The following is a 25,698-nucleotide window of genomic DNA, read 5'->3' as shown; positions in this document are numbered from 1 at the left end:
TTTTTCAGGTGGACCCTGAGAACCTGACAGTCAATGCAGTGCTTATCGCAATGGCCAGCATTGTTGGCCTGGCCTTGCTGCTCAATTGTAAGACCTGGTGGCAGGTGGGCGACTCAGTCCTCAACTCTCAGAGAAAACGCCTGCACAGCGCTGCCAACAATCTGCACCAACTCAAGAGTGAAGGTTTTATGAAGGTAGCGTGAACAGATCCCAACTGAGGCAGCTGGAATTCTTTGAGATCGTAAATTAAGATGATTGAATTTGCAAGTCAAATCAAATCAGACGCTTGTAAATGTTTTGAAAGCTTTCATCCTGTCACGCCAGGTTCTGAAACACGAGGTGGAGCTGATGTCGAAAATGGCCAAGACCATTGACGGGTTTACTCAGAACCAGACGCGAATGGCCGTCATCATCGATGGGCTGGACGCCTGTGAACAGGACAAAGTGCTGCAAATGCTGGACACGGTGTGTGGTTCAACAATATTTGTTCCCATGAACCTAATTTTCTGTGTCTTTGAGCAGACACACAAACACTCAGCTGGTGTACAACCACCCTGTTGTTCCCAGCTGCCGCAACTTCCCTTTGAATTTAGCTTCCTGCTCCCGGCTGTTCTAATAGAATTATTCCACCTTTAGCCAAATGTTATTATTTTATGCGGTGATCCCAAAGTAGATTGAAACCTCCCGTGTGCTAATCCAATCTTCTAAATTTTCTCTGAAGTTCACATGACAGCTGCTACTAAAACGCTAGTTCGACCTCCTGTGTGGAGTTTACACGGCTAAATGGTCAAAGGTTAACAAATTGTGTTAAAGTTGAATAAGAATTGAGATTTTAGTCAGGAAAGTAGTCCCAGTCAGCTTTACATGGTCATTTTTATTTCTCTTGCTTCTCCTGCTAGGTGCGAGTTCTCTTCTCCAAAGGGCCCTTCATTTCTATCTTCGCCAGCGACCCGCATATCATCATTAAAGCCATCAATCAAAACCTCAACAGCGTGCTGAGAGACTCCAACATCAACGGCCATGACTACATGAGGAACATTGTCCACCTGCCAGTGTTTCTCAACAGCAGAGGTCTCAGCACTGCCAGGAAGCTCTGCATGGCGGCGCCCTCCAATGGCGACAGCTTCGCTACAGAAGGTATAGCAAAATCCACCGGAGGACTTTAAGGCACAAAGTAATATTTTACCTCCTCCAGGATGGACTGACGACGTTGACAAGAAGATGTCTCAGAGTAGCCTGGCTCCGGACCAGGCGAAGTTTGGCAGCAAGAACGCTCTTAACCGCAGGGTAAATCTTATTTTAATGATGTCGAGTAAAATCCTTCCAGTGGAACGTCTTCGATTTCAGCATTTTGATTAACCTTGAATTGTCACAAATTTAGAATTCATTATTGCCATTATATACAAATTGATGGCAGTAATAAATAAATAATTTATCTCGCAATTGTGATAGTATTCACATTCTGCCCGTACTGGAAAATATTTCCTCCAGACTCAGTGCCCTAGAAACCCTCGCTGCTTTCTCATTTCCGTCCCCCTCCTGAAGAGGATGCTTAGTGCAGGCGTGGCTTTGGCAAGCAGCGTGGAGGCCAGTGGACAGGAGGAGACCCGCTGATATGTAAAGCGAGAGGAAAGAGAAAGTGGGGTGTGCAGCCAAGACTCCCGGTGTAATTGATGTAATGGCTGTTTATCCTTCCTGCTGCGTCGCCACCGTCTAATGACAAGGCCGAGCAGCAGTGGGTCCCCGCGACAAAACACTGGCACCGGCTCTGCTGGCAGGAGGCTAAGCGACTCTGCTGCTGTCACTGATGCTTTCCTGCCCCTTGCGAGACCTTATCGCCAACCGTACACTTCCTCCCCGCCTCCCTCACTTGTTTGCTAAACATTTTTTTTCCTACCTCTGGCACCCTCAAATTTATGAGCCCTTTAATTCTGGAGTCATCCTGCTTCTCAGTTTCTTGGCAGGATGGCGAAATGACAGAATGACTCCATGACTTTTTATTTTCGTATAAGTTGAATTCAAGTAAATATTTCCCCTTTGTGACAGTTAGCTTGGAGCTAACTACATTATTTGTTAAATGCTAAAAGCGGATGTACAAGTTGAAAACTTGAAAAGTCTATCTTTAACTTTGACATTTTAGGCACTGACTGAGTGTTAGCCATATGTTTCATCTCTGAGAAAGAGGTCACAAAAGTGGTATTACGACTTCAAAGTCGACCAAAAGCTTCATCTTGGCTCATGACCATGACAGCTGTCTGATACCATCACAGATGTTCCCCGGTAGATCTGTGTCAATAGCTTGTCTGTGTGTCATGTTCTGCTTGGGACAGTGGCTCTTTGATTTGTTTTTCTCTTGCAGTCACAGAGAGTTTTTCTCTTTAACAGATTATATGACAGGAAAAGCTGCTGGATAAGAATGTGGCTTAAAAGATAGCTTGCAGAGGAATTCCCGTTCATTGTTTCTTTAGTTTTTTTTATTTTTGTTTTCAAGATAATCTCAACAGACTGTCATGAATAAAAAGGATATTTTTTTTTCTAGATGATATAATAAGAGACTTGTATGTTTATTTCCGGCTTTAGTTTTTTTTAAATTACTTGGCCTGAGCTCACATGGTGACCCTGAAGGCCGTCTCTGGGATCTCATGATGCAGTTTGTGACAATTTGTCCTCAGGGAGTAGACTGTCAATTTACGATTTCCAGGAAATTATTTTAGCTCCATTTAATCAGATATACATGATTAGTTCTATTCATGGTTTTTACTGTTTAAAATCACCATTAATTCTCCATCCTTTCCCATTAAGACTTTTTGGAAAATATTGTTTGTAATTAAGTAATTGTTGGAATGATGCCTTTCTTTCAAGGACACGTATCGGCGACGCCAGATGCAGAGGACCATCACTAGGCAGATGTCCTTTGACTTGACAAAGCTGCTGGTGACCGAAGACTGGTTCAGTGACATCAGCCCCCAGACCATGAGGAGGCTGCTCAATATTGTTTCTATCACTGGTAAACCTACACATGGAAAATCTTGTGGATTTTACAGTGTGGTCACCAGCTATGTCCGCCCGTTGACAGGTCGTTTGTTGCGAGCTAATCAGATCATCTTCAATTGGGATCGTCTGGCGTCGTGGATCAATTTGACTGAGGAGTGGCCTTACAGGACATCATGGATCATCCTGTTTTTAGAAGAAAGTGATGGCGTGTCTGATCAGGTCGCTCTCAAGACGATCTATGAGAGGTAAGAACACAAAAGGTCAAAACACCCCCCTCAAAAAAAAATCATACAAATATTTGTCATACACAGTAAATCATTTATAAAAAAATATTTTTCCAGTGAGGCAAGCACTGAGATTTGCTTCATTTTAAAAGGTCACAATTGCTTTAAAGTGGACATCGAACTGGCATAATATCATAATTTGACGCTTGGTAATTGAAACTGTTCCTGAAGAAACATCACAGTACCGCTACTGTAGTTCTTAATGCTCCATTTTAGCAACTAACTTGCTTGGTAATCTCCAATTATCCCAATTCTCACTCCTCAGGGTATTATATGAATTAAACGTATTTATTTATTTTCCTGACAATCATAAACCTGACCAGCAGGTGGCAGTAGATGATTTCAATTTCCAACAGCCTTCAAATGGTAATTAGTGCCACAGCTCTTTCATTTTGTATTTTTTTTCCCCATTATGCATGCATCAAATTATGACTCTATTAAAGTAAGCAAGCTAGATTAATGACTTGACATGGTTTCCTTTGAAGCGGTCAAAGTAGTTTCCGATGTCTTTGTCGGAGTGGCTAAGAGACGGCGTTGTGTGCTTGCCACAGCGATGACATGCCATCTTTGTGCATGTGCGGCCACAGATGCTCTTAGGCAAAGGGCCGTCGTGGGCTGAGTCGCAGGGGTTTGGGCGCTGTTGTGCATCAGTCGCTGGCCTTTAAAGGTTGCACTCTGTCACAATACACTAGCGCATACAACTCCTGCGGCAGGGAAGTGTCACACACACTTATCGTCAGCCGGTCAGCCAGCTAGATTCCACAGACAGCATTTTTGCTTTTTCACAGTCATAACGAGTGGATTAGGATTTATGAAATCTGATAATTCTGGAATACGATGGGATATGTTTTGTCACTGCAGTGTAATAGAAAGTAACCACGACATGCTTGCGAGGAAAAAGAACGTCCAACAAAAAGCTGCCATTTAGCTAAGCGTGGGTGTGAGCGCACATTTGCTCATTAGGCCTAATGTAACCATCTTCCTGTTCCTGACCAGCAGCGCTGTCTGTCTTCATCTTCCTCCTCACTGGGTGTCTTTCCAAATGGTCGCTCTGTCTCGCTGTGGCCGTCGGACAAATGACGTTAATGATGATGACATCTTAAACAGGCCTCGCCTTGGGGCCTTTATCTTATGCACAAATCTTCCATTGATAAGACTCAGGTCTTTGCTTTGTGCGAGAAATCTCCAAAAAACCCTGCGATATATTGAAATAATTCACCAGCAGAGACGAAATAGTAATAATGACCAACCTCATTAAGAGTTAGATTATTTATTTGCGAGCTGGCAGAAAGCAGAAGTAATTAGTCATACATACGGAAAATCTTAACTGTACATTATCATCCATGTGCAGTATAATGAACTGTACTAAATTATATTTTTGGATTTTCTGTAAGCTTTTAAAGTGGCTTGTTGTGAACACAATAACAAATCTTAATAGTGACATTGCATTCTAACAAATTCTTTATGCACATTTGACTTTTTACCAGAGCGAATCCTTACCCAGCATTACCGCACATCCCCTGAGCGTTAATAAGTGAATATATTAATGGTGAAGTGAATGTGGGGGTGAGTCAGCCCTTATAGGTCAGCTGTCGTCCTGCATCTCAGTCACAAAGCGAGCCGGCTCGTCCTCTCTTTTCCTCGTTATAAGCTTCTGAGCATAACATCGGCGTTTTGTAAATCATAGAATGGAGGAATTATGGTTCATAATTCTCAAGTTATTTTAGAATGCTGCTTTAGAGATAGGTGGGGGGAAAAAAAAGAGCTGTGGGGTTTAATCCTTGTCAGGTGAGCTATGTCAGCCCATGCATGACTAAGTTGTAGGCAAATATTTTAAACACACATCGAGTCTTTGTCATTTCCCATCATTCCCATCAGGCTGAATGGATAAATATCAATAAACGAACCTGGTGAACTTTTTAGAAAAAGAAAAAAAATGTGAGGGAAGGAATTACAGTACAGCCTCCAAAGTAGTAGACCACAAAACCATGTACAGAAGCTGTGAAATGTCGTTTAAGGACACGAGGAGAAATGTTGAGCGCTAATACCGTAGCGGGCGCCGGGCGTCAACCAGTAGAGCCTCTAATCTGATGGAGAATGCGCAATCGGTTTATAACCTCAGCGATTTACCATTAATGGTCGAGTGAGGAGGGCCGGGGGGGGGGTTTAACCAAACTGATGCAAGGTAACATCAGCCGCAAATTATATATCAGCAAATATGTCTTTGAGGTTTTCATTTAAAGCGACCGTGATTAAAAAAGTTTGCGTGACAAGTTCTGTGAGGGGAAATAAACAAATTAAAGTCTGAGCTGTGTTCCAACGTTACGGTCCGCCCGGCACACCGCCGTTGATGATTCAACATGAAATGAAGCAAGTCGTGTTTTTGGACCGGCTTATTAGCATTCCTGTTTGTACTGCTGTTTTGTCTGTTCACACACTAATTGAATTTGAGCTCGCAGGCTCGTGACTATCATATTCAGTGCTCTAGCACGTCTTCATCCTTTGCGTACTCTCCGGGGGTCCGTTTTTCTCCAGGTTTAGCTGCCATTAGAGCCTTAATGACAACAAGCTAACTAGCGTCTCTCCTGCTTCATGGTGATTGCCCAAATGTGGCCTACCACTTCTAAATACCATTAATACGCCTTTCCTGTTGATTTCCTTGATGTAGTTTCGAGTCATTACATTACATTTAGCCATTTAGTCCTTATGTAAATTAACTTCTGGATTTTCCTCAAGACTCACGAGTCACGACGATTATGCTTTAATTGATTGCATTGCTTCTGTGAAACAGAGCAATGCTGTTCCTGAATTATCTTTCCAGTGTTTGGAATTATTGACTGCTATTTTCACTCCCCCTAATGAATATTAATATCCTTTTTTTCATACTAGTAATATGTTGAAGTTACTGACATCACCTTTCTTACCAAAGCCCGCTTTTGTTTTAATTTTTAGTCTTAATTGGAGTACCGTATTTTCCGGACTATAAGGCACACCTAAAAACCTAAAATTATCTCAAAAGCCGACACTGCGCCTTATAGTCCGGTGCGCCTTATATATGGACCAAATTCCTAAATTTAAACTGGCCTAAAGCATTGTGTCATGAAATCAATCATAAGTGGCCCGCTGAAGACTATGAATCATGAATCAAAAAGACTATGGATCATTATTTTGTAATTATAAAGTAATTTGTTGCGTCTGAAGTTGAAATAAAAAAGATAAAATGGAGAATGATTTGATTTGGATTAAAAATCTGACATGATGCATTAATGGTGCGCCTTATAGTCCGGTGCGCCTTATATAAGGACAGAGTTTTAAAATGGGCCATTCATTGAAGGTGCGCCTTATAGTCCGGTGCGCCTTATCGTCCGGAAAATACGGTAAATGTAATTTCCTGACTACAAAACACACTTGATTAAAAGTCCTGACAGCTAAATTCAGCCCTAAAAACACATTTAGAAAATTAATGAATAAAACACGATACAAGTGATTAGTTATTTAGCTGCACCATTAAAAACTGACAAACATGTAGTTTTAAAATCAGGCCCATTAGATAGTAGCGTGGTCATAGCGCACACCGTCTGTCTCTTTTCCATCCCACATGAGATGATGGCCTGCCAACAACTGTCAATCAAACCCGACACTGGTCATACCCTTGGAGCTGACTAAGCCAAAAACGTCCTAGTGGACTATCCTTAAGGATCCTTCTTTTTTACTACACTAAATACATATGATTTTTTTTATACGATATTGAGCAAGTGATATTTCCTTTGCTTGTTGTTGCGAAATTGGCTAGACAAGATGACTCCAAAAGCCAAGAAGCAATTGAGCCGCTTTTGCAAACACAAGGGACAAAACTGTGACAGACCGCCATGCAAATTAAACGGAAAGGCATGGTCACAGGGGGTGACCTCCCCGCACACGCTCAGACTTGATTACAATCTGTACACTCAAATGTTTAATTCTCACTTTTGAAAAACTTTTCCGTGTTTCAATGAGGGCCGGTTCTGTTCAGTCCCCACAGCGGGTTTATTCTTGGACGCTCAAATCCTGTTTTCAGCTGTAAAAAGTGCCATTGGTCCACTGAGCAGGTTCCTGCTCAGCTCTGACATCTGGTGCCCTGTGTGTGCCAGGATGCCCCCGCTGCACATAGAAGTAGGTTTCTGGCGCCGCACCTGAATCTTCCGATCATTACGCTAACCCACATACACACAACTTAATGGATGCCGAGGACTTGACCACATGTTCGCACCAGAGTTGCTGCGAACACGCGAACGATCTTTGCCAATACAGTTGAACATATGTCCTCATCAAGTCACACCTAAAACCCGGTGCTTGCCGTTGCCGCCGCACAGACGCACTCGCTCTCTCACCACTACGAGAGCATATGTCACCCTCAATTCCTCCGAGAATCCGTGTAATTAATCAGACCCTGAGACGCCGGCTGCGTTCAACAAACAAGCACATTCACACGGTGCAGGAAGCGGAACTCTGCAAACAAAACTGCTGTCAGGTAAGGTTAAGGACAAGAGCTGAGAGCTCGGATTAAACAGGCGTTGCAGGCTAAATTATTAAAGATGGCGCTGGTTGTCGTCACTATTGTCTTGCTTAGGCCCTGATTTACTCAAATCCAAAATTCAACCACACATTATGACAACAAGTCACATGGTAAAGATTGAAGTTAATTCTGAGCAAAGGTTGAGAAAGCATTCAAGCTGAAAAAAAGAACAGATAAGGGTCGCACCATTTTCCCTCCACTGCTAAATATCTCAAATCGTATTAAAGGATTTCACATAAAGGGAATCACCCACCCACAAGAGCGCTGGAGCGGCACTTTTATCCCAGCACATAATTGCAACCAAATTACAATAATTAAAGTAACCCTAAATGCTGAGTGTCATCTTAATGTTTCAGCACTTCAGATGGGAGTCTCGCTAATTAAGACTGAATTGCTTGTCTACATATTTGTCCTCAATGTGATTACAAACAAAAAAAAGTTCTCAAGTGCTCATCTTTAGTAGAAAAAGTGAGACAATCAATATACAATTGATATAAAATCAGACTTCATAGAGGATGTGCAATTTAGAATTTGGTCAAGATTTTTTTTTTTTTAAATTCTTAAAAAGAAATTGGCCAAAATTTTAAAATCTGAACCATCAAATTGCTAATGTATAATTTATTTCTAAACAGGACATATTTTCTAAGTCGCTTTGTGTGTACTGTATGTGCAAATGGAAAGAACGTCAGGCAGCATTCTTTGCTCCAAAATCCTTAAAGCCCCTTTTCGGGTTGTAAGCTGAGGTTGATGGATTAGTTTAATTGGTCTGAAACAGGAGAAATGCTTTGTTCCATTTCAGTTCAAAGTCAAGAAAAAAAGAATCATTCCAAATAAACACTCTGAATTTTTTGATAGCCCTCTCCTGTGCTTTCACTCCTAAAAGAGTCATATTAACATTTAAATGTTGCACTGAGATGCAGTCGGCAGTATTAGCAATGATCTCTCCTTGTCTTCTTTGTGCTAGAACCGCTGGAAGGTGGGAGGGATGAATATAAATAGCATCACGGGGTCGCGAGAGGGTCAGCGCTGACCTTTAAGTAGATGACAAGATTTGTCACTCTACCGCAAGCTCACGTGATCTACACTGTTAATTAATTATTATTATTTTTGGATGGCTTGAAAGCACTATCGAACAATTCCAATTTTTATTTTCGTCCCGATATATCTGACCTGAATTTGCCTTTCATGCCCTCGTCATTTTATATCTGCTTTAAAAGCAGCTTTTGAACCTTGGCGTCATTCCACTAGTGAGGATTTATCAATCAGATTTGTCTGCTTTGGCGATGGTTGGCCGCCATTTAATAGTCGTGATAGATTTTATAACAAAGGTTTGTTAGAAGTGAAACGTTTTTCCACGCATTTGTTTAGCGACATTATTGTCCGTTCTTGGCTAGCTGTGTTCAATACTTATTTGTTTATCGACATTGTCCCATCCTTATCTGCACTACAAGGCTCCCTCATTGACCTGAGGATTATCATTTTAGCTTGAGCTTAACTTTTTTTTTTTTGCAATAATGCTTCACTTTTGGGATTTTTGGTGCATAAACAGACTTTGTAACTGCACTTCTTAGCTATCAACTGGTCTGTTCTATCTATCAAACAACCACATGCAGCCTTGTGAACTCTACAGTGAAATTAGTGCCCTCCAAATTGTGCATAAATCACGAAGTTGAGGTTTTGTGTTTTTGCTGTTTCTCAAGAAATTAAACTCTTGTAACTATGTGCGGAGTTTTTTTTTTGGGAGGGTGGTCTGGAAAAAGCGTCTCTGTTTCAGGGCTACACATGAGTTTAATCACTGATTGGGAGAACCACGGCGTCCCGAGTCTTCCTCACCGAGAGGCCGCCCGCTTTATCAGCCTGTTGTGTTTCCCATTAGTGTTTGTGGCTTATGTGGGGATGCACAGGTCCAGCTCAGTGGAAGAGGGCTTCATTCAGTCTGACGAAACCGAATGTATATTCAAACCAGACATGGCCACAAGTCAGGGAACGCAACGTGTCCGCATTACTTGAAGCATTTGATTCAAATCAAGAAAATTTGCCGGATTTATGGGAGACAAATAACACGGCACCGTCTAAAGTGAAAACATATTTATGCTTTCCCCTCATCGTCTGACGTTGTGGTAGCTGGAGATATGTGATATTATTCTTTGCCAGCCAGCTTGCCCGTAGGTCTGCTGTTTTCCTCGAGAGGGCCTCTCTTGCTTTATCCAGACAAGGTGCCAGGGGCCGCAACAATGCCCGGCAGAGGAATGCGACGACCCCGTGCCTGGTTAACTTCTTCACCCACGCGCTGTTGCATTGGTCGTTGAGCTTCTGACATGGGCGCTCTTGAGCTGCTCAAGTACAATGCACATTGTCTGTTCTGTAGGCATCCCTCTCAGTCTTTGGACCCCTTTATGGAAATGTTTGGCTGCGGGACCACCTCTTTGTGTGCGCATGTTGTCTGTTAGCACAGAGGGCAGCTGTAAAGCAAAGTCAAGTGGCACATTCATGCTTCCAGCTTCCAAAGAGCATGGAAGGGATGAATTCTGCTCATTCCCGGCAGCGTGTGGGAGGCTGAGAGCAGAAGAAAGGCTGTACTCCACTCAGCTTTTGGACTTATTAGCATTTGGATAAGCTCTGAAAGCTCCCAGTGGCCGAGCCACACAGAGAGCGGTTGGACCTGAGAGCCTGTACTGCCTCGGTCATAAGCCGGGTTCCCGTCAATGAGCCCTATTGTGTTGTCATGACTTCTGGGATGCTTCATGGCTTCCATCTCACTTGTCAGCTTAAAAGTATCAAACCCCCGTTTCGTCGGCGCTCCAACTCGTCGTTTGGCAAATCGATCGTTGATAAGAACGCCTTTGTTGCTTCATCCGTTGGCTGTGAGAATGACTCACTGAAGTGAGTTGTGTTCATTGCTCGATGCCAAGGTTAACGACTCAGCGTTAGTTATCAGCAAAGGACGCCATTTCATGTGGTTAAACCCCATTGTCATTTTTACTGGGTATTGCTCACCCTTTCACACCATTCCAGCACTTCCCCTGCTTTTGGCTCCGTATCCTTTCTCTTGATCAAACGCCTACTGATTGGCTCGCTCTCTTCTGTCGCAATGAACTGCCATGAGTGTTCAGCTGGGACTGTCAGAACCGAACTTCCGACTTTTTTTTCTCCCCTTTCCATCTAACGTGCCTTTTCTTGGGCATTCCTCACCATCTTCTTATCTTTGGAACAAATGTCATCTGGCATTTCTCCGTTTCCAAGGAGAAGACGATCTTTCACTGTAAAAATATGAACCATGGTAGCTAATGTCCCACTAATAAACAGCTTGATTGTCTGTGGCCGCACTATGAAGAGAGAGAGTGAGTCGCTGGCTCCTGTTGGTCTGCGTCTGCGTACCGCTAATAAACATCTCTAAGCCCGCTGGAAATGTGGGAAAACAGACTTCTCTCAGTCTGTACACGGGTTAGCACAGTTCATGGGAAGAAGAAGCAAATACACAATGTACATGAGCTCATCCCTTGTATTATCATTTCCCGTCCTTGCAGTCCAGTTGTCTGCTTTTGATAGGGAATCACAAATCGTACCGTTTTTCTCCAGGTGAGCAAGGTTCTATCTATTTGCCAACATGCCGCTCAGTTGACCTTTTGGGTCCGGCACGTTTTAATGGGAGATACACTGAAGAGGCTTTGTCCTCTAGAGCCCAGCTGTATGTCCTCAAGTGTTCACAGCACTTATATCTTTGTCTCTGCGTTTTATGGCTAATTAACAAGGCATGTCTTTAAGTGGGCCAACAAAGTTTTGATTGTTTGCCATGACAACACATTGCTTCACTGTCTGTTTTACTCTTAAGAATGTTCCTAACTTGGACATTCTCCTCCACTTGCACATCTTGCCAGACTTGCACATTTGGTTGGAGACGTCCTGCATCCACAAGGTCACAGGTTTGTGCCCTGCAACAGCAGATGAGTCCATCACCAGCCATCTGTGCTGTCAAAATGTCCTTGAACAGAAAGGTGGACCCCTACCTGCCCGTTTGCCCATAAACTGGCTGGATTTTAAAACCAATGAAAAGTCAAAAGCGGCTATGAATGAACTTTTGTGCCGTCAACCCATCACTCAACTATGAAACGTTTACCGCTTTGGAATTCCTCCAGGCTGATGGAGCTATTTCCACCAGTGCGTTAACTGGATTATCATAGCTGCGAGTTTGATTATTCGCTAACAATGTGTTGTGTTGAGCCCTCGCCAGATGCTGACCTCCCCCTGACTTTGCGAGAGTGCTGCCTCGATGGTAGCCATCACTGAATAAAGTCACGCATAGGCCGGCCTGTGTTCATTGGCAGATGAGACTCTGGGCAAAAAAAAAAAAAAAAGTTCCAAACAGAAGAAAAAAAAACTGATAAACTGCTGGCTATTCCACGTGAGCTTGTTTTTTGGAGGTCCAAAGCATTACTATAGACCTTGATTACCATCCGTGGCCACCCTGTAGCTCCGCCCCTGAACATACCAGTATGTGCAAGGATGGAATTGTATGCGCTGAGTCCACATGTGAGATGGAGACAACGATTAAGAAAATGCCCGTTCCCTTCTTCAGTCTCCACGTGGATCTGATAAGAGCGTCACATTGTGTTGATGAACGGCTCTTGTCACAAAGTCGTTCTGAGATTCATTTTTCCAGGTCTGAATGATCCAATTAACAAGTACTGATTTATCGGTCAGTGTTGCAGTACAAAATTATTAAAATGTAAAATTCACTTTATATTTTCAGATGTTGTTTTCGCTTGTCAACATTCCTTTCAAAACATGTCACATGAATTCCTTTCATATGACCTTCTCAACCAAAATCTTGGCCCGTCTTATAAACAAGAACTGAACTGCGACACAGTAATATAACCACCCCAGAACATACTGTTTACGACGAGCTTGAGATAACAAACATCATGTTAACTGTAGCGCTGCACCATGACGCGCTTCCGTCTGCTGCTTGCTAAATTGCCCCGATTGTCATCTTCTCAGGTTTCCTCCTCTGCTCACAGAAGATAACGTGCCTGACTCTATCTGTCCTTGAACATCCACCTCCTTATTCTATCTTGTCTTTTCTAAATCTGGTTATCTCGCCCCTCTGATGAGGGCTCTGATGATGACCGTTACATACCGTATCTCTTCCATCTTGCTATTTCCTCTTACTTTCCCACCAGACAACGTTCTGCCTCTCTCACTGTATATTCAGTATTGAGACATTTTGCAGCTCTTAATTCCTCACGCTGTTCAACAAAGTTTCCAGCATTGCGCCCATTTTTTTTTTTTTGTTTCAGCATGAATTAAACAATGCCCATACTTGGATAGTGTTGAATAATTTGAAAACCTGTACAAGTCCTTAAATGTAACGTGTCGTTTTTGAATGTCTGCACTTTTTTCCCTCTGAAGGCTCTCCAAGAATATTCCCACCACCAAGGATGTGGAACCGCTGCTGGAGATCGACGGCGACATCCGTAGCTTTGAGGTGTTCCTCTCCTCCCGAACTCCAGTCCTCACCGCCAGAGATGTGGAAATGTTCCTTCCCTGCACCGTAAACCTGGACCCCAAACTTCGAGAGATCATAGCAGGTATGAAAACAAGGTGTCCTGCAGTTGGCACTTCTGTTTCCACTTTTATTCCTAATTCAGATGGGTAAAAAAAAAAAATTCTAATATTTAAAATAATTAGTAATATACTAAATTACTGTAAGTAACTTGCGTATATTTTTTTTCTTCAATTTCACAACAGCAACAACGCTTAACACACAGTGCTCACAAATACTTGTTTTCACCAAACTCGAGCATTCACGCGGCACAAACACAATTAAAACTATTAAGATAGGAGCCAGAGTGGCGCCGCACTTTTCATGCCATGCGTCAGTGTACGTTCAGCCCATTTGAGAGTGTCAATGACTCCTAGTGTGAAGTTGCTGCATCATCGTGTGAGGAGACCACAGGAAAACACACACAGTCTGTCCTAATGAGGCGATGCTGAGTCATGCATTGGACCAAATTAAAGCAACTCCTAAAAATAGCCAGTCCAAGCAGGTTTTCACCTCTATACGTTTCTCTATGCAGAGGAAGGTCATCTCATCTAGTTGCCTCCTCTCAATGTGTGTGCAGCCGTTATTTGGGGCCCGGTGGTCAACCAGTGGGCAGCACTGTCACTGATACCCGCCCATGGGCCTGACTCACATCATAAGGCCCCCATTGTGTTCACAGACTGCTTTGGGTCTCACTCAGTGTGTCATTCAGCCACCACTTGTATAACCAGGAGACATTCTGGTGCCTTCTGTTTCTGGCTTCAACTTTCTTGCCAGCGACACAGAGCTACTCTGTTTCTATCGCTGGCCTTGTTTAACTTCACTTTAGGGAGGTTCCCCCCACCAATTCTCATACTCGGCGCCTACTCGGATTGATTGCGGAATACAATTGCGGCACAGTTCGGTTGTGCCTATGAGTTCCCATGGTCTTGTGTTGTGTATTTGCTTGCCAAAATGATCACGTGGCGTGCATATCGAAAAAACAGAGTGTCAACAAGGCTGCTTCCTTGAAAGCAAAATTGTAAATATCAAAGTCTGAATGGAATTGTCTGTTGAAGGTTGTTGTTCTCTTTTTATTTCAAACATTCTCCCTAAATTGGTTTCCTCTATCCATTTACTCGGAACAGATGACGAAATAAAACAAAATTGTTGATGTGTGGGTAGCATCTGAAGACCCTTTATAGTCATCGCCAGAGATATGATCATGGGCGTCACACACAAACAATTCCCTCTCTCTTCCCCCGTGATTCTCTCCTTTCTTTAGATGTGCGTGCAGCCAGGGAGCAGATGCACGTGGGAGGGGTTACGTATCCCACAATGCCTTTGCAGGAGGCGGTGGTGCCCCGTCCACCGCCGGGATACGGCCAGCACACGGCCGCCTGTTCACCGGCTGGCTCCTTTGCCGGTTCCTTGCCGCCTCAGCCTCACAGTGCCTACTTCAGTGGGATGACTGGTCCTCAGCATCCTTTCTACAACCGGGTAAGACTAGTTGGATGCCAATCGGGTCCGTCAATAATATAACATAGAGGTGATGTTCAGTCCTCCACAACCACTCCCAACACATGCCTAGATTTTGCTTCATACCTCATTTTCCATCCATCACGACAGTCCTTATTTTCATTTATTTATTTTGTATTTTTGGGCACCCAACATGTGAATGACCAAGTTGTTTTTTTTCCTTTATAGCAGGAATGGGCAATTGACAAAATGGGTTTATCAGGATTTTTTTAGGAAAATATTTTGCATATAAGTTGCCCATCCCTGCTCTGTAGCATTATTTATTTTGATCCCTCCTATGATTTTCATCTGACCTCCTCTCCTCCTGCCTCCTTAGCCTTATTTCCCCCAACATGTGTATCACCTGCCAAGGCATTACCCCCATCATGCCCCCTCATCCTTGCACCCTTCCATTAAGCATCCTGCTCACCCCAAGGACATCACCGGTGGACTTGTAAGTACGGACTCGAAAATCAGATTTATCATTTCAATCATGTCAGTTGGTTTGTGAGAAGATGAATCAGTTGCTGTCACACACACACACATCTCAAAAACACATTTGTGAATATTTACTATAGCTCTTTTTGTGTGTATCTTTCACCTGCTCACTCCTCCATCCTATCCCCTTAATTCTTCTTCTCGGTGTATCCCCCTCTCGATAAAACTTGCAAGTCCTCGACGGTTACATCGAGACAAAACGGCCATCAAATCCTTTAGACTCAACCTTTGCACAATCCTTTTTTTTTTTGTATTCTGTGTCCACGTCAGGACGTTATAGCAGAAGATGCGAGAGAAGGCCTCCACACCTGTCCCTCTGACCCCGCCATGGTAACCAAATAAACCAACAAGCAAACCCGCTCTGACGGGTTTTGCAAACCCGTAGCTTGTTATTACTACTAATTTGCTCGCTGATGAACTTGCAAAACCTCAAGCATGCTGAACATTGCATGCCTTGTTAGTCTCTGAAACATGCTCTTTGGGCGCATGTGTAGTATAAGTTATTGGACTCCTCGTCGCCGTACACCGATCTTTAACACAGAGGAAGCATTCTGCTCAACGTGTCATAAGGAGGACGCATGAGACACTCCGACGTCCATTCAGAGAGAGCAGCTTCTGTTGGAACAAACGAGCGATAACACTTCTCGCCCGCTCGGCAAAGCCATTTATCAGGCTGCCGCCAGCAAGCGTTTAAAGGAGCGAGACTATATGAAAGATTTGAATATAGAGCACTGAGAATGTTCCTTCTCTGTCTATCTTTCCCATTCCACCTCCATCTGCCTCTTGCTCTTTTGTCCCATCTCCACCGCTTGTGTTAAATGGCCTCGGTTTCATCCTTCGCTCCGGCTTTTCCGATGCGCATCAGGCCCATCTTATCCCTTCCCGCAAATCTGTGAATGTGGCCTCATTTATGTGGAATTCTTTGGCTGTGTAAGCGGGCCCAACCCAGTATAATTGCCAAGCTTATAGAAGTGTGAATGTGGATTTCTCTGTCTACGGGGATTATCATCAGAGCAACTGGCAACACACACACACACAGTCTCACACACAGTGACAATGAACCTAGCGCTGTTCGAGCTTATCTCCTTACCAAGACGCTTCCGCTCCTGCAGAGCTCTGTTTCCTCTTCCCCATCCTTCTTGCCCTGCCCTGAGCTCAGCCCGGCTGTAATTATAGTCTTATCACACACACACCCTGGTTCACACAAACACACACTTGGACATACTCGCTGATATTTGCAGGGTTTTTTTTTTGTGTGTGTGTTCCGAATTGAAGGCCGTGCCTAAATTGAAACCTCTGCTTCTCTTCAACTTGGTTTCTAATCTGTCTTGGGTGTAAGATGTTCTGGCTGGAAAGATTATGACCCCAGAAGCTATGAAAACAAAATCGCCTTGTGTAATAACTCTACCTCCATTAGCCTCGCCTCTTCCGATCTGGCTTGGATGGAAATGGGCTGCCGCCTTGCCTGGTTCCCTCCTGCTCCTTCCTTCATGTTGTGCTTCAGTGCCTTTTTCATTTCTACCGCTACCTTCTCTCACCTCTTTCCACAGGTGCCACCCTGGCCTTATGTCTTTGTATTTATTTGTCTGACCATATGTCCGTCTGCTATTTTTGTCTCCTTATCAAGCTTTTAAGGTCACTGCCTTACAAATCAAAGCAGGTACATTGTTGGTTGCATTTTTTTTTTTTTTCCACTCTGCAGTGGGGTTGCAACGGTAAGACAGTTGTACAGTATGAAAACTGGATGCAAAACAGTCTCAAAGCATTTTGAGGTACTTATCATCACCGATTCTCATCATATTTAATAGTATAAATGAAGTTAGTTGTATAGAATTTATGTAATTATGCAATTATTTAGATTTTTATAAAGTCCATTAGAGTTATTTAATTTTAATTTAATTTCAGCATTTATTTTGATTTATTTATTTGGGTGAAATTGTAATCTCATTTTGATTGTTAATAGTTACCTTTGTGTCTCACTATCCAATAATTATTTGGTATATTGACAGATTTATTTCAACATTTAATGGACAGCAACTTTTGAAATTTCCCAGATTATTTTTCTTCATTTCTGTATATACCCCAACAACTGTTTCCATCAATTCACATTTATTACCCCAAAGTTTTAGAATGACTTTGAACTCACAATGAAGTGTAGTGAAACTATTTTTTTTATACACATACCAGTGTCTTGACAAAGTTGCATCATGCACATGAAGCGTGATATCCGTCAGTGTTCATACAGATTGTGAAACCAGTGTACCGCTGCAACCCTAATCTGCATCCAAGCAGACATTCAACTAACACTTAGACCGTCTTATCAATATCATGCATGGTGTACAATCAGATAAAAACAAACAAAAAAAAAAAACACGTACTGTCTCCTAGTCGCACTAACAGTTTCACACAAGTAGCAGTAGTCCTCCTCCCCGCCGCCTTACGATATTTGTTGTTTCATCCCCACTCACAATGTGATTAAGTGCCACACTCCTCTGTCCAGGAATCAAAAACAAAACTTGGGTGGGCATGAGAGCAGTAAACACAGGTTGCAGAAAGTTAAAGCGAATAGTGAGTCCATAATGGGGGATGAGTGGAAAGAAAAGAACGAAGAGTTGTGGTTTTCAAGTAGACAGTGAGATGATTTTCTTGACGCGTCAAGAGTGATGCCAAAGCTTGGACGAACTACCACCACTCAGACTCTCAGTCTCCATCCTTTAAGTATGCCGCGTGCAATTTATGAGCTTGTACAGCATATGCATACTAAAAAAGAACAAAGTGGTCTTGCTGTTTGGATAGGTTGGCAGCTTTGTTTGCTCTTCCCCTTAATTTGTGTGACTGACAGAGGGAGTTAGTGTGCGCAATTCTGACCACAGGCCGGCGTGTTTCTACCCTCCACAGAGATCCATTTTTTTCCCCCCTCATGCACTAACAGAGTGCACTAACATGTAGGACGCCATGAATGTGTTCTTATTTATGAGTGGGTGTTTTGCTAGGCCTCCCCAGCCGTCCTCCTCAGCTCCATGAGTACCGATGCAGTGTGTGAGTTCCTCAAACAGATCGATGGAATCGACGGCAGCATGCTGCGTCAGTACACCGCCACCATCAAGAAGGTGCGCTTGTCAATAAGGTTTTCAAATCAACATGTGGGAGGTTTTATTTCCTGCATTTCTTATCTTTTAATCTGTTTAAATGAATCCGTTTTCTTCCGACGTTGCAGGCTAATATTAACGGACGTGTGCTGGCGCAGTGCAACCTGGATGAGCTGAAGAAAGAGATGGATATGAACTTTGGTGACTGGCAGCTCTTCAGGGGGATGGTGAGGCCCTAGTTGTCACTTTGTCATGAGAGCCAATACAAGAATTGAAAAAAGGAAAAAAAAAAAGTCCCAGTTTCTATGGACACGTTCTTAGATTATTCCAATATGTTAATTATCGTGTTTGAGTAGTTCCAAAAATGATGCAATGCTGACCTTTGACCCATCCTGTTTATTTGTTGATTTTGTTTTTATGGTCAAAAGATTTGCACCAATGCAAGTGTGATTTAATAAGAGTAGCAAGATTGGATGGAACTTCCTGGCAAGTGAAGATTTTTTTTTTTTTTTTAAAGAACAGTAACAATATAATAGTCTCATGTCATCGGTGAGCTATTTTAACAGCAGGCCTGCTGGCTTTTTGTGTTTCACAGTAATTTATTGCTTATGTTTTTTAAAGCAAAGAGAACCTTAAAAAAATAACCGCATTTTAAATCACTATCGTAATATTGAAGGGGAAAAAAACCTCCAATTGGATTATTTTTTTGTAGAATACCCAGACACACGTAGCAGCCTCCCTATTAACAAACCAGTCGTGTTTTTAGCAGACATCTGATGCTGAGCTCACATCAGAGCAGCTGGAAAGTGCTGCGTCCTTACAGCTTCATGCACTAAACCAGTGTTGTGTTGCCAGGACGCAGCCAGCTCAGCCATCTGCTCGAAGATGGCCGACTGATATCTGGATGAAGGGAGGTCATTGTCAGGGATGAGTGGACTCCCATAAGGAGCAGCTCAAAGTTCCCCTCCTTGCTTGCGTGTGATTTCCTGCTGTTGCCTTGTAACATGTTTGTTTGCATGATCTCACTTGTGAGTCTGTGTCGAGTTAACAAAAATCTTCTTCTCGAGGTGATGGAACAACGGCACGCCGAAAGCCAGGCTGTGCTTGAGGACGAGTCGCGAGCTGCGAGCGAGCAGGGCAACAGCGTGTTCAACGGAGGAGAGCCCGGCAAGCGCTTGGTGGGGGCCCAGAGGGAAGCAGGGACCTTCAACCTCAACTTGAGCTTTGAGGAACTGAGCGGAGCAGGACTCGAAGAGCCCCCGAAATCTAACAACATCTCGCAGTGGCCGGTTAGTCTTCACCCTGCCGACTGTTCATATACGACAACCACAAGATATGACCTGGTGCAGAAGTAATTGAGATAATCCGGTGTAAGCATATTTAAATGGGACATACACGTAAGGACGTGCTCTCAAAAAGTGTCACAAAGCCACAAAGTCCTCTTCATGTCGGCCTCACGCACCTTACTCATGTAGTGGAAAGAGAAAAGAGCACAGCAGAGGAAGTCAGTGGTTAAAAAAAAAAAAAATCACACACCAGGGGCCTCATGGTTGTTATTTTCACCTTCAGCCTGGATTTGCGAAATCTCAGACACATCAGCCAATTCTGAAATTATTTTTTTCCACACACTTGTATTCGTTCAAATTCAACTAGCTCAATTATGTCGTGGCGTTTGTCTTTGTCTTGTCGCCAGGTGGCGAGTCTCCGCACCACAAGCATGTCCAGCCTCAACTCGCAAGAATCGTCCAACAACATCTGCAGGTTGACCGACAGGCAGCAGGCCGAGTACCGTGACGCTTACCAGGAGTACATCGCTCAGATGGCCCAGCTGGACGTGGCGGGCGGCGCCAAGGAGAGGCCCGGGCAGCACCAGCCTTCGACCTTCCTCCAGGCTGCCAGCTCGGACGACAAAGTGGTGGGTGGACTGTCACAAGTTCAGTTGCCTTGGGAAACCCTTTTTAAACGACTAACGTTGTGTATTTTGGCACCAAATCCTAAAAAAAAATTCTCTCTCCAGAGACCTTCCGTCCAACCGTTCTGTATATTTTCATGTTCTCATTGAACTCTTTGCCCACTTCCCAGGCGAAGGAAGCAGCAGACCAAGATGGCCGCAAGCCTTTCGTCAAGAGAGTTTCCAAGGTGACTGAGGCCACAGAGGTGCCCTCGGGGGCTGATGCCCAACTCCTCGATCCCATCAGCGAAGAGGATGAGAAGCTGGACCACAGCACGAGCTCCAGAAACAACGCGACCGAGACGCGCCTCCGCAAGCTGTCCAGTGATGATGACTCAAGCCCGGAGGAGGCTGACAACACCACGCCACTCCTCCAAAAAGAAGCAAAAGCCAAGTTCTCACATTTCCTCACCAAAGGGCTTTTGGATCGGAAGGAGTCCAGCGACAGCTTCCCAGAGGAGGCGGCGGGAGAACCCGGCTTGGAGAGGGCGGTAGCGAGGTCAGGTGGGATGGAGCTGGAGCTGGAGGGCCTGGTCAAGAAGCGAGGCGTTCTCCCCAGTAGCCTGCAGGACGCCGCCGTGGCCCGCATGTCCATCTGCTCCGAAGCGGCCTCCGAGGCCAGCCTGATGGCGAGCAGCCCGGACGAAGGGTGGCCTCCCGGCGGGATAGGCAACCTCAACCGCAGCGAGAGCAACACCACGCTCAACAACAACTCCAATGACGCCAACTCCAACACCAACAACAGCAGCTGCCAACAACAAGAGTTCACCACTTCCCCCTCTGATGTCTTGCCTTCCGTCATCATCACACCGGGCAGCGGCAACACCACCGTCACCACCGCCACCGTCCACCACAACCAGAACCTGCGCTCCATCAACCTGGGAGATGAAAGGGAGAGCGTCCTTTAAGATTCTTTTTAGTTATGATTCAATGATCATTTTTGCTAATCAGTGAATTAATTTGCGGAGTGACTTTCAAATTTTGATGGTTATGGAACAAACATCTAATTCAAGTGTTTCATATTTACTTGTCAATCGTAAATTATCTTAACAATTCTCAATCTTTGCTCATTATCTCCTAATGCGGCATATTTAATACCACGCTTCCCAGCCGAGGTGAAAAAAACACATTACCGTGCGTGCACCCAGCCCAGTGAAGCTTTTCGGGACCATCTCCAAAGCAAAATGATTAAAATCTGTGATTCTGTTTTGCAAATTATTGTGTTTAACTGAGACGCAATGTGCAACTTTTGACTTACAAAGTGCAATGCAAAGCCGCTTTATTTTTCGAGCCTTGGTCATGTGACGTGTAATAGAATGTAATCGGTTAGGATGGAATTGTAGAAGCTGTTACTTGTTAATGGTAATATTGTACTTTAAAACAAAGGTGTCAAACTCTTTTAACGTTCCAATTTTGACCATGATTAAAAAAAAAAAAAAGAACATTGGTTAACCAGAAGCTGAGCTGCACTGGGTTTGTTTATGAACCAAGCATGTGACGTGATCATGCTCCTTAATTGCTAGTTTTTCGTGGGCCACGTCTGATGGTTGGAGTTTGACACCCAGGCTTTAAAGTGTCATTAGAAGAAAAAACAAAGGCTAAATTAGGAATGGATTTATAGTGCATTTGTTGTGACATTGTGGCGCTTGTTACCTAGAGATGATTTGTGGAGTGGTGAAATGTTACATGTCGAGTGTTGTGTTTGCTGGTTTCGACATTTACTCAGTGGTCATGTGGAGTAGTGGACTATTCTGTCAAAGGTATTTGCATGTACTCCAAGGTTCTGCTATTTGATGTTCTGTCTGCTAAACATTGTCAAATTGTTTCATTATTTAAATCAATACACTTCATGTTCAAATCACTGGAATGACGTTTTTCTTTTTTTTCTCAATGCAGGAGAATCTGATCTTTCAAACTTACCTTGCTGAGAACTATTTAGTTGCCGTTAAGGAAACACAGGTCGTCCGATAGATGGCGCACTTTCCCTTCTAACGGTACTGCGCATTGGCTGCTGCACAGATGCTGGCTGTCAACCGTCTCAGTGACCCCCCTCCCACCTTCTGAACGGGGTACATGCAGGGTTCTTTTGAGGACACTAATAAGGTACTTTGATGACTTTCTAAGCACCTTAGCGGTAATTTATCACTTACAAGTTTCTACATCTCTGGCCTTCCTGTTTGGGGATTGCATGTAGTCTGCATGTTTGTGTGGGCTTTTACCACATTCCATAAACATGTGAGTTCATTGAAGACTCGAAATTCTTCACGGGTGTGAGGGTAAATGTTTGACTATATATGAGCTGCAACTGCCGAGTTCAAAGTGTACACTGCCTTTCGCTTCTGTATTGGATTGTGGATATACATAATCCTAAAGTCATACGACAAGTGAGCCAGTTTTTAATTTTCATATTGGACACTTCAGTTTGTCAGCAACAAAGCATTCAAATGATTCTTTTTACTCAATTTGTTTGCAACTGTCACATTTGCCAGTCAAAGATACATTTTCATAATTGTGTACTATTTTGCCCCCCTTATACATAAGTATATTCCTCCCAACTACACAACCGACAGCCCTTTTAGCTTTAATGTCTCGGCCTGTCACGCTAAGCCATCTAATCCTATTTACTCTACATGGCACCCAAGGAAGTAAAAGTGCAGTCAGCGCGCCCTACATAAGCGTTTTATGCAATCGTGCGCCCTGAGGTGCTGTTCGCCTCGTTGGGACTGACGCACTGTCTTCGCACTATTCTGGGTCACATAGCAATGGTTGGAACAAGTTTTTTTTTTTTTTAAAGGAATTTTGATAGTGTGCATGTGTCTAAAGCGCAGCAAAGAGTTGTGGCTAGGAGCCTCTTTCGGGCTATTTTGGTCATAGCCGTATTACATTTATGAAAAATTTATGTATATGAGGCTTTGTGAGTTGAGCATTTTTGGACTGATGTGGGTCGCATGAATTGCTTTGGTGCACCTCGCAGACCCACAAGCCACAGGTTTCCCACCCCCCCAACAAAATGAAGGCATGCTAAGGTTGCTTTTGTGATTTATTTTGTATAAAAAAGGTACAATTTACATTACTTTTATAAAAAGTTTCAGCATAAGTACAACATTACACTTTTTGCAGAAATGCCTGCAACTATACAAGATAAACTCTCAAGAAGAGTTCACAAGGTGTCATTATTTTTTTCACTTTTCTTCTTTTAAACGTCCAGTCCTTCATGTGCCAACAATCCTGACAATACAAGACTAAACTTATTTTTTTTTGCATTTTTTTTTTTTTTAACAGTAAATAACCAAGTTCCCACCTCCGCAAAAAAAGCGAAGACTTCAACAAAGTAAGGGAGGACAAGAGGAGGAAGGCGAGGGGGGAATAATAATAATCAGCCTCGTGACAATCTCATTTTTCCTCCCACAACTGGGAATATAACGCGCCTTCCATTTCAAGAAAGGACTTACAAATAATAATTAAAAAAATCTTAAGTTAAATAATAATAATGCGGGAAAAATGCACATCACATCATAAAGATTGTCCCATAGTAAGCACAAAGTCTCTCATGATGGAGGGAGGAAAAAAATAATCCATCAGGCCTGGAGGAGGACAGAGGTTGTTGGATTTTTTTTTGTTTCTGTTTTGTTTTTTTAGGAAGGGGGAGGAAGCCCTGCATGCTCCCCAGGTCCTGTGAGATTTTTTTTTTTTAAACTTGTCTTGACCAAACACCTGCAAAAGATTGAGAGAAAAAGAAAGAGAGGCGTGTTTAGAAAAAGGCAAACAGGGCAGAGAGAAAGATCGGACAGACTGGCGCCAGGGAGGAAGCCGCATACTTTTTTAACATTTAACCAAACACTCCCAATACTAAGCAAACCCTGCACTCCAGATGTACACACACACATACACACTCACACACAAGTTTAGCCTCCAATCTGGGGAAGAATCATCGTAATTGCCGCTCAGCTGGCGCCTACCCACTTCTTGTACCAATTATGTGCAGACATAGTAGCGAGCAATCCAAAACAGCCATTATTTTCCTCTTTACAGATGCCCTTCATTATAGATACGAGAGGCTAGACAACTGCTACTTTATTAACCCCTAAGCAGCCTGTGCAAATGGACATATTGCACGCGTGACTGCAGCAATGCTTTTTAATGCACGAAAAAGTAAGCATATGGTACGGCTGGGATCCTCTCTGACAGGATGCGCAAGCATATTGGGACGCGATCGGAACAAATGTTGTTGGTGATTGGGTTGCAAGGGGAAAAAAAAAAAAAAAGCCTTGGACTTGGCCGGCATGCGTGAGCAGACAGGAGTCCAGACTACTCACCGCCTTTAGCGATGCAGAGTCCGGCTGTCATCTGTCGTCAGCTCGGATGGCAACTCGGGAGACTGAAAACAAACAAACAGAAAGCGAGCGCACCAAATGTTATTTACGCGTCATAATGCAAGCCAGCCGGGGAGTGGGTTGTACCTGTAGCGAGAGGATGCTGATGTCCGTGTTGAGGGTGGTCAGCGGGGTCCGGGATGCAGCCGGGGGAGGAGCCCCCTGGCCCGGCCGCGCGGGGTGATGCAGGCTCGTTCCCAGCGCGACGTTGGAGTCGAGCGCAATCTGCAGGTCCAGGATGTAATCGATGACGTGCTGCAGGATTTCCATCTTGCTGACGTTCTTGTTCTGCGGGATGCTGGGCACCAGCTCCTTCAGCTTGGAGTAGCAGTCGTTCATGTTGTACAGCAGGCTCAGCGGGTCGTCCACGGGGGTCTTGCTCCGCGAGAGACCCAGCGAGTGCTCCGACAACGCGGCGGTGTTTTTCCGGAAGGACCGAACGGGGCTTATTGCTTTCATTTTTTTTCCCAAAGTTAAATTTAAGTATCACGCGAGTTTTTCTCTTGTCTTGCTTCTTTTAAGTCCAGTGTTGTCAGGCGGTGGTTGTTCCGACTGGATTATTAGAGCGGCAGTTTGCTTTATATAGACGGCAGGTCCACTGCGAGATGGAGGCGGGAGCAAATCGCCGATTGGGCAGAACCGACGTGTCATTCCAAGAGCGCTCGTTATTCTATTGGGGTTTTACGCAAAGTTCCGCCTCTTTTCCGCTTCGTTACCGGTGGCAACGCGAGCGGAGAGGCGGGGATCCATCCGGCAGCCTCGGCAGCTCCGGTGGGCAATTTGGAAAATTAAGCTCTTACCTGTTTGTGATCAAGAGAATTAATGCTGCACAAGGCTCGCAATTGACTTTGACAAGGTGCGGCCAATAACTGCAGAAAAACAAACTTCCCCCTGCTATGACTTGCTTTCCTCCAA

At 43.9% G+C, this 25,698-nt stretch overlaps 2 protein-coding genes across 11 annotated transcripts in view; one reads left to right on the top strand and one right to left on the bottom strand.

Moving 5' to 3' along the window:
- Positions 1 to 22,271, top strand: part of kidins220a (kinase D-interacting substrate 220a) — a 30,004-nt gene extending 7,733 nt beyond the window's left edge. For 5 of the 10 annotated variants that reach the window (XM_049741267.2, XM_049741264.2, XM_049741263.2 and 2 more), the window contains exons 18-33: positions 9 to 194; positions 325 to 465; positions 900 to 1,137; positions 1,196 to 1,287; positions 2,863 to 3,007; positions 3,077 to 3,239; positions 13,243 to 13,421; positions 14,640 to 14,854; positions 15,210 to 15,326; positions 15,641 to 15,700; positions 16,998 to 17,030; positions 18,364 to 18,480; positions 18,588 to 18,686; positions 19,527 to 19,748; positions 20,153 to 20,374; positions 20,542 to 22,271. In XM_049741267.2, coding sequence (XP_049597224.1) covers positions 9 to 194; positions 325 to 465; positions 900 to 1,137; positions 1,196 to 1,287; positions 2,863 to 3,007; positions 3,077 to 3,239; positions 13,243 to 13,421; positions 14,640 to 14,854; positions 15,210 to 15,326; positions 15,641 to 15,700; positions 16,998 to 17,030; positions 18,364 to 18,480; positions 18,588 to 18,686; positions 19,527 to 19,748; positions 20,153 to 20,374; positions 20,542 to 21,318 — 3,006 coding nt within the window. In that variant the 3' untranslated portion in view covers positions 21,319 to 22,271. The remainder of the gene's footprint in view (positions 1 to 8; positions 195 to 324; positions 466 to 899; positions 1,138 to 1,195; positions 1,288 to 2,862; positions 3,008 to 3,076; positions 3,240 to 13,242; positions 13,422 to 14,639; positions 14,855 to 15,209; positions 15,327 to 15,640; positions 15,701 to 16,997; positions 17,031 to 18,363; positions 18,481 to 18,587; positions 18,687 to 19,526; positions 19,749 to 20,152; positions 20,375 to 20,541) is intronic. The other 5 variants (XM_049741268.2, XM_049741269.2, XM_049741271.2 and 2 more) reach the window with 5 other exon arrangements.
- A 1,161-nt stretch (positions 22,272 to 23,432) lies between these two features.
- Positions 23,433 to 25,355, bottom strand: id2a (inhibitor of DNA binding 2a). Its single transcript, XM_049741280.1, has 3 exons — positions 24,871 to 25,355; positions 24,727 to 24,788; positions 23,433 to 24,124 (listed from the first exon to the last, which is right to left on the bottom strand). Exons 1-2 carry the CDS (start codon positions 25,240 to 25,242, stop codon positions 24,732 to 24,734), a joined length of 429 nt encoding a protein of 142 aa, XP_049597237.1. The 5' UTR covers positions 25,243 to 25,355; the 3' UTR covers positions 23,433 to 24,124; positions 24,727 to 24,731.
- Between the last annotated feature and the right edge of the window lie 343 nt (positions 25,356 to 25,698).

Source organism: Syngnathus scovelli, chromosome 14 (assembly GCF_024217435.2).
Source record: "Syngnathus scovelli strain Florida chromosome 14, RoL_Ssco_1.2, whole genome shotgun sequence".
NCBI lineage: Eukaryota > Metazoa > Chordata > Actinopteri > Syngnathiformes > Syngnathidae > Syngnathus > Syngnathus scovelli.
This window is presented reverse-complemented; position numbering and strand designations above follow the sequence as displayed.

Excerpts from the sequence above, each read along its gene's own strand:
- id2a (XM_049741280.1), bottom strand. The coding sequence starts at position 25,242 with ATGAAAGCAATAAGCCCCGTTCGGTCCTTCCGGAAAAACACCGCCGCG. Across the intron at positions 24,789-24,870 it reads TCAGCATCCTCTCGCTACAG|TCTCCCGAGTTGCCATCCGA; the intron begins GTACAACCCACT and ends GTTTGTTTTCAG.